General features: G+C 51.5%; 1 protein-coding gene across 4 annotated transcripts in view; it reads right to left on the bottom strand.

Moving 5' to 3' along the window:
* Positions 1-15517, bottom strand: part of LOC116451295 (protocadherin alpha-C1-like) — a 92265-nt gene that overhangs the window by 73480 nt on the left and 3268 nt on the right. Inside the window, exon 1 of one of the 4 annotated variants that reach the window (XM_032124536.1) lies at positions 561-3151. The exons of the other annotated variants lie outside the window; for them this stretch is intronic. Coding sequence (XP_031980427.1) covers positions 561-2975 — 2415 coding nt within the window. The 5' untranslated portion in view covers positions 2976-3151. Of the gene's footprint in view, positions 1-560; positions 3152-15517 lie in introns of those variants that run through there. 4 annotated transcript variants of the gene reach the window in all.

Here is a 15517-nt window from a genome sequence, read left to right as displayed (position 1 = left end):
ATCACATTTCTTAAAGAGGTGCTGGATATTGAATTATTGCTATTCCACCGCAGACTTACCTTGGGCATTGCAAACCAGCACCTTGGCTCCACAAACTATTCCCCCTCAATGAAAAAAAGCTCAGGAATGTCAGGGTGGGGATAAAGAAAAATATTTAAAAAAATAAAATCACAGACTCTACACAGTGCATCTTAGAACCACCATTGATTAGAAACTCGCATGGACTCTTATCATGCCCCTGCTTAGCTCTCTGAAGACAATGGCTTGGCTTGCAAGAAATTTAGTTTTCACTTACACCTTTACCATCAGTTGTTTCTGAAAGCCCTTAATGTCTGCAGCAGAAAAAAAAAAAATCTCTTCTGCCACCCCATGACAATATTTCAGCCAAAGAGATTCTTGGCTTTAGGAAACATATAAAAGAAACTGAAATTTCCTCCAGGTGCCATGAATCGAAACCTGTTTTCCTGCAAATGCCCACAGTATGTTCTGCACTGAACAACCTAGAGCAGACACAAGGCCATGTGTCTGGGAGAAAAAAAGTGAAAGGAAGAAGTACTTACCACGAGGACAGCACTCAAACGGTCACTTTGGACCTGCTGCACTTGGATGCAGGGCCCTGGCACCTGTAACCTTGAGCCACTAGGAACATTCCCAGCATCACCATTTGGGATGCTGCTGCTACTAGGCCCAAGACCTACAGATGCCCTGTACAAGTAGGTGTGAGTCAGTTTACCCACACCAGTGACCTCCAGCATGTCCGGTGGGAGGTGGGAGCTGGGCAGCATGTGCACACTGTAGCAATACTTTTTATAGTCATCGGCTGGGCAGCAGCAGCCATTGCAGCAGCAAGTCCGGCAGCGGCACAGCCGGATAATGGCAAGGAAGAAGATGAATGCTGCAAAGATGAACGAGACACAGGAAAGGGAAACGATCAAGTAGATGTTTGTAGCGTTGAGTAGGGGTGGTGGTTCCCCGCTGTCATCAAAGTCTGGCAGCGCCTGGGGCAGGGTGTCAGCCAGCAGGATGCCCACGGTCACGGTGGAGGAGAGCGGTGGATCCCCGTGGTCCCGCACCACCACAACCACCTTGTGCTTGAGGAAGTCAGTGGAGCGCATGGAGCGCGTGGTGCGCAGCTCACCGGTGTGCGGTGACAACTGGAACAGGGTAGAGTCGGAGGAATGGGCAAGGTGATAGGAAAGCCAGGCATTCTGTGCATTGTCCTCATCATCTGCCACCACTTTGGTCACCAGGTAGTCCTCATCAGCCAGGCGGGGCACAACTTCCACAGCTACAGAGCCATTCTGGCTGGTGGGGTACAGGATGGCTGGGGCATTGTCATTCTGGTCTGAGATGTAAACATTCACTGTTATGGAAGCACTCAAGGCTGGTGACCCGTTGTCCTTGGCTTCCACTTGGAAATAGAAGCTCCTAAGCTGCTCAAAATCAAAGGCACGTTTTGCATAGATGCTCCCATTGGCCAAGTTCATAGACAAAAAGCTGGTCAGGGCACTGCCCGCAACTGTGGAATTCCTGAGTGTGTAAGAGACCCGTCCGTTCTCCCCTATATCAGGGTCAGATGCCGAGACCTGGTAGAGAAAAGCACCAAGTGGATTGTTCTCTTCCACAAACACATCGAATGTGTCAGCACTGAAGACAGGGGGGTTATCATTCACGTCAGAAATCTGCACCCAAACAGTCTTCTGAGTGGTGATAGGAGGAGAACCCAAGTCTGTGGCAGTAATGGTGATGTTGTACTCACTGATCAGCTCTCGGTCCAGAAGCTCACTGGTGACAAGGCTGTAGTAGTTTTGAAGGGAAGGCTTTAACTGGAAGGGAAGGTTTTCAGAGATCTGGCAGGTTACTTTCCCATTCTCCCCAGGGTCTTTATCCAAAATACTCAGCAGAGCTATCACCGTGCCAGGAACAGCATCCTCAGGAATGGGACTGGAAAGGGATGTAATTGTAATCTCTGGGCCATGATTGTTCACGTCAGTGATTTCCACCAGCAGCTTAGCTGTGCTGGACATGCCAAATACCCCATTATCCCTTGCCTCAATAAGCATCTCGAGAAGGGGTCTCTGAACAGCTAAAACGCCACTGACTGTCACCTCCCCAGTGTGCGGGTGAATTGAGAACATTCGCTGTAAGTCAGCAGAAGTTGTATTGCTAAAAGAATACCTGACCTCTCCATTTGGACCTTCATCCAAGTCCGTGGCGTGCACTTGGACTACCAAAGTGCCACTGGGGGAGTTTTCCAAGATACTCGCCCTGTAGACCGAGTGCTCAAATTCTGGTGCATTGTCATTGGTATCCAGCACAGTCACAATTACCGGGACATCACCAGACTTTGGAGGATTCCCACCATCTTTGGCTGTAAGCACAAGTCTGTGAGTGGCTTGCTGCTCCCTGTCTAAGGCTTTCTTCAGCACCAGTTCGGGATATTTACTCCCATCCCCGCGTATCTGCATTTCCAAATAGAAATGTTCATCGGGGCTCAGAGTATAATTCTGGACACTGTTAGCACCTTCATCAAGATCTTGGGCGTTGGGGAGTGTAAACCGTGCCCCAGGTGACAGGAACTCAGGCATGTTTATATGATATTCACTTAAGGGAAAGCTGGGGGAGTTGTCATTTATGTCCAAGACTTTGAATTCCATCCTATAAAGCTCTAGAGGGTTTTCTAACACGAGTTCATAATTCAGAACACAGACAGACTTTAATTCACAAAGCTGTTCTCTGTCTATGGGCTCATTAACAGACAAAGCCCCCGTGCTGGCATTTATATTAAAATATTGCTTACTTGAACCGGTGATCATGCGAAATTTCCGAGCTGAAAGTGTAGCTGCATCTATTCCTAAATCCTTTGCTATGTTCCCAACAGACGCTCCACGCTCTGTTTCCTCGGCGATGGAATACACTATTTGCCCGTCCGCGGTGCAGCAAATAAGGCAGAAGACCATTAAGTAGCCCCGCATGCTTCCTCCCCTGGCTCAGCTCCCCGCAGACCGGCTCAGCAGGAACATAATCCAGAATTTCAGCAAACACCCCAAGTTCCCGGCGCGAAGCGAACGGGCACCGGGGCGCACCGGCGGCAAGGCGAGAAGTTCGGTGCAGGCGCGGGAGGCTCCGCGGCGGCTCCGCTCCCCCCCCCTCCCCTCGCCGTGCCGCCGGCTGCCGTGCGGGGCCAGGCGGCAGCTCCGCAGCGCTGCGCCCGCCGCCGCCGCTCGCTGTGACCGGCGCGCCGACCCCGCGCGGTTCTTAGGCGGGCAGCGGCGGCGGCGCCGCCCAGAGGCCGCGGCGACACCGGCGCCACCGGGGGAGGGGGCTGCGCTCCCCCCGCCGCCGCTGTCCCGCCGGCCGGCGGCTGCTTCTCCTCCCGCTCCTCTTTCTTCCCCCCTCTTCTTTAACGCCCCGACGGAGATGGAGCGGGGGGGCTGCGCGCAGCCGAGTCCGCGTCATGGATGTGTTTCCGTGAAAAAGAGATGCGGAGCAGACCCCCCTCCGCGCCTTGCGGGAGAGTCAGCGAGAGGATGTGCTGCCGCACGCTGTCAGAGTACCGCGGTGGAAGGGAAAGGTGGATGAGAAGTGACAGGCATCGGCTAAACATGGGTCAGCACAGCCCAGGCACGCTCCGGCTGAGCACAACATTTCCCAGAGGGGTTTTAAGAGCACAATTAAAGGAGGCAGTCGACTCTACCCCTGTTAAACTTTACAGGGAAAAAAAAAAAAAAAAAAAAAGGCCATGAGAAAAAGAGAATATGCAAAAGGAAAAAGAAAAAGGCTCTTTGCTGCTTCACCTTTTGAACAAGGTAAATTAACACGGATTATTGGAGAGAAAGGTCTCTGCTCTGACAGTCAGATCACCCCCAGCCACAGATAAGCTCCCATCCAGCCTGCCAAAGCAGGATGGGGATGGCTCGGGTGGCAGGAGAATATGGGAGGCTGCAGCAGTTCAATTACTCGTAGAGAAATAAATATCAGCACCAAAGAGGTTTTGCATTTAGGACATGCCCAGGAATTGTGGGGAGAGACGAACTGATACCACACAGAGACTGCAGATCATGAGTGGAAAAAAATAACATCAAAGCTCTCTGCTCCCCCAGCTTTCCACACGGAGGGAACTGCTACCAACTGCACCCCAAAGCGGGTACGAGAGGGGAGAAAATCATTTCAAAATACCCTCCTGGAAAACCTTCCTGGAATGATCTTCAGTAGCAGTTTATACAGATGGGCCCTGGCAGCACCTCCATCTCCTCTGCTTCCAGCTTCTTTCTGTGAGAGCTTGTTATGGTGAGATCCTGATCAATCAAAAGCAAGAGGCTATAAATGTGGGACAAGGACAGATCTTAACCCTTCTCATACTCATTGCATTTCTTTCTACAGCTGAGAATTTCCAGGCAAGTGAAACAGAACGTTTCAATTATACATAGTATATATAGGGCCTTTCAAAAAGGGAGAAAAAATGGAGCACAGCCAAAAATTGTACATTAAATTAAAAAAAAAAAAAAGTCAATACATCTGTTTGCATCTTCACAACTCAGCAAAGCCTCATAGTGAGGTTCTCATCCTGGCACACTGGAACAGATCTTGGTCTGCTCCAGCACAACTGTCTGCAAATATGATTTTTTAACTCCAGGAGGTCCTGGCAGTACCTGAGTGTTGCATTTTATGTCTGCTGCACTGATGCTACAGAATCTCTTACAGCTTGGGGGGAAGCAGGCGTGGTGGCAGAAGGCTGAGAGAAAGCTACAGAGCTGCTGCTGGGCACCCACCTTAATTCACACAGGACATAAATCTGTTCAGTAACCCACTGCACACAGTATACAATACAATTACTCATGGTATGCTGCTTACCCCTTTTTCTTTTCTTGATTGCTAAGTGCAGAAATACCCAATTCCTACCCAATCACCACAGAATTGTCATCCAGACTCCCCCCGCTCCCAATCTGCCCTAGATTCCTATTCTGCGACAATGTCATCTACAATACCTGAGAAGTTGCTGGGTTTACTGCTCTGTAGTGATGCACAGTCATTATAAACACCCTGAACCAGTGCAATAACACCTATTAAAGTCACAGGAAAGAATTATATATTTCCTTAACACTGACCTGGATAAATCCATCTGTCCGGGAAGAGCTGGAAAGCCACATGTTGATGCCTCAGGTGCACACACAAGTAAAACACACAGCCTCTATCCACCCATCTGTGACTCGGTTTACAATGAAGAAACCCAAGAATTTTGGACTCAACATCCTTCTGTTGAGCAGACAAGCCCCCTCAAAGGCAGATTTTCCTCAAATATAATATTGGAATGACAAGCTGTAGTTATTCATTTTGATTGCTCGACATACTTGCAGCGCTAGCAGAAACTGATCAATGAATGGCCAAAATCAAAGCAATTGCACATTTTCCTGTAAGATGTACTCACCTTTGGAGAAATATCCAGCAGCCTACAATGGTATTAGTCTTTATTCCATTCATTTACTACTCATTAACCATGAAATAAGTTCTTCATCTTTCTGCTACATCTCTTTGATTTTGCAGCATTGCCCCGTGCTTGTTTACAGGACTCTAAGTGAACCTGCCTTCACTTTGCTTTGTTTCTAACAATTTTAAACCTTACCACCCTACTTTAGTATTTTGGCGTAGCTTGTCCTCTTGTCATTTTCCGCTGTGGACAGTGATGTGTCAGGCAGCTTTGCTCACCAGAATGTGCATGTTGCCAGCACCCTCTCGACACCCAGATCCTACCATGCTGCCTTCCCAATCCAATGCATGAGTGTCTGATCCACACACCACTCAGGTAGACAGCTCTGGGTCACAGCCAAGATCCAGCGCTTAAAAATATTAAATATCGAGGGCCAGTTACAACACGGACACTGCTGCCATGAAGGGAGTAACACAGTTGTGTCACAGGGGCAGAATCCAGCCTTGCCCATTGTGTGAAGCCACTGCTCTGCTTGGCTGAGTCCCAGGCATGTTCCTCCCTGCCTGTTTGTGCTTTCCCTTCCACATCCAGCTCACGGCAGTCTCAAGTGTGCCTTCATACACAGTGTCCCTACTCACACTCTTTTGGGGCCACCCTTCCACCTAATCCTTCTTTTCAGGGTCTCCAATCTCAAAAGTCTCCTCTCCATTTCAAGTCACTTACCCTAATTACATTATTATGCTGTATTAAAGTATTGCGTTGTATTAAACACTTTTAACATAGACATTTCCCTTGGTATCACAGCAGACAATCCAACCTCTGTTTAAGCCCCCTCATCTTACATTTGCCTTCAGTTTCCCATATCCAAACCATTCCCTATTCCCTTCCCTCTGCTGGACCCATTCTTAGAGCAAATTTGACCCGACTCATGGAGGAATTCACGTTTGTGATCCTTCTGAGGTATCATCCACTTCTACACGACCCCTCATCGTGTCTCACTCCCTAACGTGTTCAGAGAGCTCTTCCTCCACGTTCCTCTGCCCGCCAGGCACTTGCACTTACACCGCCTGGGAGCGTACTCATTCTCCCTCCCTGTCTTACATTTTCAGCCAACCCTCCCCTTTTCCTGCAATTAGACCTCGCTACTCCAGCCATGCACGCTGTGCTCAGAACAATGGTGGCTGCCAGAAGAAACTGTTAAACCAGCAAAGGCGAAAACTAAAGGCGAAGAGCAGAACCGGTTTGCGTCGTGGCTGCGGAGCACACAGCTGCACCACACGAAGGGACGGACACTCGTGTTTGAACATCATCATTTCGTCAGCGATGATTTAAAGGCGCTGTTTCCGCGGGCAATGCATCTAAGGCGGTGACTTCGACGGAGGTTTGCAGGACACGTCCTGCTCGGTACTGGGGCTTGGGAAAATCCCAGGGGCGCTCACCAGAACTGAGGGGCGCCCATTGGTGCTAAATTAGGGCACAGCACTTCAGCGGGAGACAGCAGGGGAATCCGTGAAGGAGAACGGACAGAACAACAGCTCTGCTGCTTCTCCTCCCAAGGAAATCGATAAGCTCCGTGCGGCGGCAGCTGTCCCCGGAGGGCAGCTCCAGCCCTCACCGCCGCCTGGAAGGACCACATGAAAAGCTCGCACAGTAATGAGAACCCGACAATAAAGAGGATCTGCCTGCGAACGAAGGACGACCGGACTTCGGACCGAGCCAAATCAGCAGCGCGGAGCCGCCGACGGAGGTGCAAGGACCCCGTTATCACCTTTCACACGAGAGGAAGGACGGTGGTGCCCCGGCGACCCGAAACACCGGGCTCCTCCTGCTCGGGAGCTGCGGCAGGCATCCCGGCTGAACCCTGCGGGCGCCCCCCACCCCACGCTCGCTCTCAGCCCCGCGCTTCTCCCGACGGACGGGACGGACAGAACTTTTGGCAGCACCGCCGGGCTGATCTGCTCTTTTCCCGGCAGCTCTGAGCCCCTCTTCTTTGCCCAGGCAGGCTGTGCCTGCTGGCAGAGCGAGCAGTGATGTCAGGATGCCCTTCAAAAACCTCGCAGCTGCTCCTTGGGGACGCGGGAGCAGAGACGACTTTTAGCTATCAGGAGCTCGGAATAACAACCTCCCTCATATGCAGACGATTTCTAGATTCTCACTAAAATCCTCATTGCCGGCATCAAGCCACAGAAACAGGGACCCCACTACATGCTGCTCAGTATATCGCAGGCAAGAACTCGTCTCTTTAACACGAGGACGCAGATCGGTCTCTTGACCCCCAGTCAGAGACCACCGGACTTGACGGAAGCTGCCGGGGAGGACACCAGCGACAGCGGGTGCGGGGGCTCAGTCCCGCTCGTGCGGCAGAGCGGCTCCGAGCCGAGCACTCGGAGTCTCTGACAACTCCTCCGAGGCAGCCGTGCCGGGCATTTCCCTGTCTGTAAAATCCCGTTCGGATGCTGCAAAACAGCCTCCGGCCACCACGGCGGAGCAGGCGCTGCAGCCGCTTCCCCTCCGCCTCTCCCGCTCCCGGAACCACCGCAGAAGCGCTCGGCAGCGCTCCCGGCTGCCAGCCCCGCCTCTGCTGCCAGGATTGCACTGTGTCTGATAACATCGCGTTAATCAGCATCACTCTCCAGAACGATGTGCGGCGGCAAGCAGAGCCTGCGCTTGCAGCGACTGCCAGCTCTGTACGAAATTGGCATCGTTTATTCTAGAGCCTTCTGTTAACGACTCCTGCCCAGACTATACCACGAAGTAAAAGCATCCACGAGCTGTTTTTAAAGTTAAGAGTGCTTTATGTTTCTAACAGAAATATTAAAATGCTTTCTTGACTGTGTACGTCTATAACAAACCCCGAAAAGATCTTCAGTTCTTTACTACAGTCAGAGAACCCAAGGGGAAGCGAACAGAAGCCAAATCCTCCCCTGCCCCAAACGATCGGCACTAAGAGACCCCACATCGCCCTTAATCATAATCCAAAGAAACGAGTCGCTTCCCACACCTGGACAACCAGCAAATGCTGTTTCTCCGTCTTCTACAGAGATCGTTAAATCTGTTTATAAGCTTAAAATAGAAGTTTTGCCTTTAGAAAATCGTGGTTCCATCACATCCATGTGAATAAAGGAAAGAAGTGACATTTCTACAGCGCTGGGGTAAACCTTGCTACTCTCAAGTGAAGGTGGTTCACACATAGTTAAGTGATGATGACCCACTCCCCTTCAGCACACGACTCCCGTTCCCGATCAAAGGAGACTAAATAAACAATCCCCAGCAAATACACAAAGAACTCAAACGTAAAGCCGGTACCAAGGGATCTAAGAGAAGAAAAGAGAAAATAATGGGATTTTCAATTCAAATTTTCATTCAAATGCTTTTCTATGGCTCAACGAGAGATAACCCCTTCCTACGATACTTTCCGAAAAGGACATGAAGTTTTCAAATTTCGTTGCTGTTTTCGGTACACCTATAAGAACCATCCTCGTAGTTTTGGAAATAACGACTTGTCATTTAAGTTCTTCAGTCCGTGTCCTTCCTCTGGAGAGCTCTATCAGCTCAAAACCCAACCAAGTGTACGCTGTCAAAATAAAAACACCGCGTTTGCAGACATCACTGTGTCTTAAAAATATGGGGGTTAACCAGTTGAATTGAATGCATAACACGAAATTATATGAGTACTGTTTGTTCTTATTACCGCGGCAGCTTTACACACTTCACTTTTAAACTATAGAGAAAATTAAATGAGATAGAATAGATCTTCTCTTTTTCCTTTAAAAATTGCTTTAATTTTCTGACACTGAACAAGAAACACTGAACATGACCCTAATGTCTTATCTCAAAGAGTGCTTTGAAGCCGGCCGAGATGAGAACCGAGTCAATTCAGTGCCATCAGCGCATGGACAAGATCAGCTTAAAAATAATTTTGAAAACAACCTGGTAATTAAACCATCGCTCCCCGCGCCGGGAAATCGCTGAAGAAACTACTGTGGAAACTGTGTTCTATTGGTTTTTTCTGCTCTACTGCTGGGAGAGCCAAAAGCTTTCAACCTACCATCCCTGAACTATTGAACACCACACATAGAAATTTTCTGTTATAATTTTCCCTTAACCAATTTCCTGCCTCTCTCCACTCCTACCAAGTTTGGACTCTTCTTTCCACAGCGCACTTCTGTACAGATGGGATAAAAGAGACGCCACATCACTGCAAAGACTGAGATCAGGTCGTGGGAATGGCCGATGAGCACCCCCTCCCTGAAACAGTTCTAAATTTGTTCACAAAGCATCCTGGATTTTACTTAATTCCACCCCCACACAGGCACACATTTTCCAGATGGACTTCCAGAGACAGAACAACGCTCACAACCTCCACCAAAATTTCATCCGTTCACTCCACCCCATAATTATCAACTCATGCATTTCACCTTCTCAAGAGTGGCGAGTCCCACCAATCAGAAAGCTGCTAAATCAAAAAACCAACGAGTGTCTCGGCGCAAATGAACACATCAAATCAGGAGTAAACACACCTGGCTCAAAGATAGAATTACATTCATCTTGAGGGAGGTATTAAACTACTGAATAACGCACAGGTTGAAAGGCGCCTAAAACAGGAAAATAAAATATCCCCTAACACCTAGGATTGTAATTTGACGACTAGTCGGCATTAAAAAAAAAATAATAATAATAACGAGGAAAAAAGAAAAAAAAAAAGACCTGGAAATTTTGAGAGGCATCCACGTACTGAGACAATGAAATTTCAAAATATGAACACGCATGTCTAAAGCAGATCATTACGTCTACATCCACCACACTACAAAGCTAGGAATTCATCCTAAAACTCTTGCCACAGTAAAGGTGTTTTAACCCATCGAAGATCCATGTATTACATAAATAGTACGACGGAAGAGACAGAAATTAAAACAGAAGTTTTCGAAGACTCTTACCAGGCTTGAAGCAAGAGGGGAGAGAGATGGCCCCTTTCCAGCAGAACCGTTTTCTGCAGCGGGGCCGGGCGGCGGCGGAGGGAAGTTGGGGCTGAAAACCATGAGGTCGCTCTTGCCCGCGCCGTCCGCCACGCACAGGCTCCGGCTGTGGCGCTGCGAGTACGACCAGCTGCCCACTTCGCTGGCGCACACGAGCGTCGTGGGCCCGGGCCCCGACAGCACGGCCGCCCGCGGCGCCCAGCGCGACGCCCCGTACAGCACCACGGCCAGCAGGAACAGGCTCGACACCGCGCAGATGGCCACCACCAGCCACACGTTCGTCGCCGCACTCGCCGCACCAGCGCCCATCTCCGCGCCCGCCGCCGACCGCGACGACGACGACGACGACGATCCCGCGGCCGCGGCCAGCGCCGCCTCGGCGGCCTCCACCAGCGACACGCTGAGCGTGGCCGTGGCCGAGCGCGCCGGCTCGCCGTGGTCGCGCACCACGATCAGCAGCCGCTGGCGAGGGCCGTCCGCCTCCTCCAGCGCCCGCGCCGTGCTCACCTCGCCGCTGTAGAGCCCCACGCGGAACGGGCCCTTGCCCCGCGGCTCCCACAGCTCGTAGCGCAGCCACGCGTTGTAGCCCGAGTCGGCGTCCACGGCGCGGATCTTCGCCACCACCTGCCCCGCCGGCGCCCCCCACGCCGCCCACGCCCACAGCGTGCCCGACACCGAACCCGAGCCCGCCGCCGCCGCCGCCGCCGCCGCCTCGCCCGCCACGCCGCCCGCCTCCGGCGCCGAGCCCGCAGGCGGCAGCAGCGCCGGCGCGTTGTCGTTCTCGTCCAGCACGAACAGCTGCACCGTGGCGTTGCCGCACAGCGGCGGCTCGCCCGCGTCCACCGCACGCACCTCGAACTGCAGCACCTGCAGCTCCTCGTAGTCCAAGGGCTGCAGCGCCCACAGACGCCCGCTCTCCGCGTCCACCGACACGTAGCTCGACGCCGGACGCCACCCGCCGCCCACGCCGCCCTCCCACACCGAGTAGCTCACGCGCCCGTTGCCCGCCTCGTCCGGGTCCCGCGCCCACAGCCGCGCCAGCTCCGCGCCCGCCGCGTTGTTCTCCCGCGCCAGCACCGTGTACACGGCCTGCGCGAACGCCGGCGCGTTGTCGTTCACGTCCGACACCGCCACCCGCAGCCCGCGCCTGCCGCGCAGCGCTGGCGCCCCGCCGTCCTCCGCACGCACCTCCACCTCGTACTCCGACACCCGCTCCCGGTCCAGCGCCTCGCGCAGCACCAGCGAGTACGAGCCCGCGAACGTCGCCTCCAGACCGAACGGCGACGCCGGCCACACCCAGCACCGCACGCGACCGTTCGCCCCCGAGTCCCGGTCCGACACGCTCAGCAGGGCCACCACCGTCCCCACCGACGCGTCCTCCGGCACCGGCACCGACAGCGACGTCACCCACACCTCCGGCGCGTTGTCGTTCACGTCCAGAACCTCCAGCACCACCTTGCAGTGGCCTGACAGCGGGGGGGAGCCTTTGTCTCTTGCTTCTACAGGGATCTCGTAACTATCTATTTCTTCATAGTCTAACTTGCCTTGAAGACTGATTTCTCCTTTGTTTTCATCGATAGTGAACATTTCTTTAACTTTTGTACTGACATGTCTACTAAATAAATATATAATATCGCTATTGATCCCTTCGTCAGGATCTGTGGCACTAAGCGTAACTAATAGAGTCCCGAGCTCTGAACCCTCTAAGATTTTAACTTTATACACTGACTGGTTGAACTGGGGCGCGTTGTCGTTTGCATCCAGCACCGAGATCACCAGCTCCATCGTGCCCGTCAGAGACGGCCGGCCCCCGTCACTCGCCGTCAGCACCAACCGGTGAACGGGAATCGTCTCGCGGTCCAAAGCTTTCGTTAAAATAAGACCTAAAGATGCGCTCTTGTCATTATTCCCCTGATGGTCGAGACTGAAATACTCGCTGGGGCTGAGTGTATAGGAGAGCTGCGCGTTCGCTCCGATATCCGCATCCAACGCGCCCTCCAGCGGGAAACGAGACCCCGGCAGAGATGACTCCGCGATGTTAAGGGCTTCCTCGTTCACACGGAAGACGGGGGCATTATCATTGATGTCGGTGACCTCCAGCTGCACATGGAAGACGCGCAGCGGCCGCTCCACCAGCACCTCCAGCCGCAGCGCGCACGGCGCGCTCTTGCCGCACAGCTCCTCCCGGTCGAGCCGCGAGCTCACCAGCAGCGCGCCGCTCGCCCCGCTCACCTCCACGCTCGCCCGCTGGCCCTGCGCCACCAGCCGCAGCCGCCGCGCCTCCGCCTCGCCCGCCTCCAGGCCCAGGTCCTGCGCCAGACGGCCCACCACCGTGCCGGCCTTGGCTTCCTCCGGCACCGAGTACCGCACCTGCCCGCCCGACAGCGCCCAGGCCGCCTGCAGCACCAGCACCCGCACCACCGCACAACAACGCTCCCCCATCGCTATCGCCTCTGGCCCCGCACAGGTCCCTGCCCGGCTCCCCGCCGCCGCCCGGACTGTCGCCTTAAGGGTTCCGTGGCAGGAGCGGGACGCCGCTCCGCTTTCTCGGCGCCCCGCCCGGGCCGGTCCACCGCATCCTTCCTCCCGCTGACGGCACAGTGACCGCGAGTCGGGGAGGAGCTGCCGCACTCCTGTGTCTCACGGCGCCTTCGCGGCCAACAGCGGCATCTGGTGTCCGGCCGCGGCTCCTTCCGTGAGCGGCCGCTCGCAGCCCTCCTCCCGCCGCCGCAGCGGCTCCGTGCGGGGATGGACTTGCCGTGGCTCCGCCCGCTCGGCCGACGCGCTCCGCGATTTCCCTTCCGAACATTGCCTTCCTCCGCAGCGGTAATAGTTGGTTCTTTTGTCTCCTCCCCTTCTCCTCCTCTTCTCCTTCTCCTCTCCTCTTCCTTTTCTCCTTCCTTAAGGCACTTTAATTGAGAAGTACACTTGCCAAAATGTACATAATAATTGAACGCCTGTATTAATCCAGGAATCGTACCTAGGAGTATCTTCACTGCATAAAGCCTACCCCACTTCTCATCTCCGGACTTTATCTTCCCGTATTCCTGAGGAGCCATAACTCAATTCCCTCATTTATGTTTTCTTCTTGAAGATATTTCAGCTCTTTCCTCTACAGCAGAAGACTATATCCTCGATCTTCCATCTGCAGAAAGTATTCAGGTCTTCGGAAGACACAGATTCACATGTAATATATTTGGGTCTAGTCCAGGAATGCTAGAAACTAACAGAAATTGCTTACCTTTTCATGGCTTCGTGACAGGGATGTAGCTGAGCAATCCCACACACTCTCCTTGGATTTTGTAGAGTAAATAATACAGTAAACCCATCACGTTACAAAGAGTACCTGTGTCTGTCCATAGCAGGACTGTTTTGCCTTCTGAAGTATAGTTCCAACCGAGTAAAGCATCAGCACATACCAATTCCAAAGAGTTTTAACTCCATCAGCGACTCCCTAACTCGATATTCTAAACATAACCAGAAATTAACAGAGCAGAAATCAACTCACAAGGGTGAAATAGCTCAGGGAACCTGAACTCTCTCATCTTTACGTATCAGTAAAGTATTTCTCATAAGTTTTATCCCCCACGTGTAGCTGCACAATGAAGATCGAGGTCTTGGTTATCATTTTTAGGCAGGTAGGCACTCACAGTATGGCAAAATAATGTGTCCATTACCGATGGAGATGAGCTGCTGCAGGACACAGCACAGTCATCCAGCCATGACACAACTGAAGACAAGACAAGAGGTTTGCACCACTGTTCTGGCAAGCCACAGTTCATTTTGTAACATGTTCCCAGGCTCCCACCTCATCTACTGACATAAATACATCAGAGCCTCTTCTCTGCACAGCTATAGCATTTTCTGCTACCCTGCCATGTAGGCCAGGCAGTAGCACAAATCGGATGATTTCACACAGTAGTGAGTTGCTGGCTCTACCATAGGAAGAATTAATTATGCACCCCGAGGTAAAATAATGGAACACACCAAATGCTAAAAAAGTCCATGTAGGTGCCTCAGTAGATAAATTTTAACTACACCTGTTGCTATTCTAACAGCTATCTTGATTTATTTCTAGGTATCCGTTGTCAGGCCCATGTTCAAGGATCACTCTTCAAAATTTCAGGGAAGCAGGACTGAGAAAGCAAACAGGGTTTTTTCCATCCTCTCAAATCCCAGCTGTATTGCCAGTATTTCTGTGTCCATTTCTACGAAGGCAGAAACAAATGAAACCTGAAGCTTCACAGCATTCTCTCGAAGTAAAATTGACCTTAAGAGGCTACAAGGCAGTGAACCACAGTGATGGCAAGAGGCACAGATCCTGAATTATTTGCATTATTTGGCAGCATGGCTTTCACTCACAATTGCCAACACATCTCCTGACAAAGACAAGCTAAATCACTCTGTGTGGAAATCGGGACTTTCAAGCGTCATCCATGTTCATATTCACATGATCATCATAAGGAAAGCACAAATTGAAACAAAAAAAAATCAGTTTATTTTTTAAAGTATTCTCAGGGAAGGGAATAATAAAATTAAATTAAGTAAACACAAATAAATTAATGTTAAAACCCCACAACATCCTAGAAATACAACGCCTACAACTGCTGGATACATGGAACTACCCAAGTCAGAAACCAAACAGAGGTGCTTCTACAAATACATTAATCCATGAAAACCAAGTCCTCTACCAATATGTCTTTCTTGGTCTAGCACTATGGCTGCACATTTTGACATCTACTTTGGTTCGTGTTCTTCTGCAATTAAGTACCTTACATTAGAAAGTGCATTTAAATCATACTTAGAAGGGGGAAACATGAAATGCATCTGTCTTTTTCATGTCCTTAGTAATTCTGTAGTACCTCACAAACTAATATATGCCATGCAAGGTGAAGAGGCAAGAACGTTACATGATTTCTGTTTCAGAGGTGAATCAAAAAGGAGGTCAGACTTCTGAGTAAGAAAAGACAGGAAAACAGCAACTTACAGCAGTCAAAAGCAAGAAATTCATTAGAACTGCCCCACCTGTACGACAGGGAAATGTAGGCAAGTGAAGATACTCCCTTCAAAATGAAAGTAGACTGGAAGAGGCACTCAGAGTTGTGATTAACTA

The sequence above is a fragment of the Corvus moneduloides genome, chromosome 15 (genome assembly GCF_009650955.1).
Source record: "Corvus moneduloides isolate bCorMon1 chromosome 15, bCorMon1.pri, whole genome shotgun sequence".
NCBI lineage: Eukaryota > Metazoa > Chordata > Aves > Passeriformes > Corvidae > Corvus > Corvus moneduloides.
Note: the sequence above shows the minus strand (reverse complement) of the source record. Positions and strands in the feature narration are given on the sequence as shown.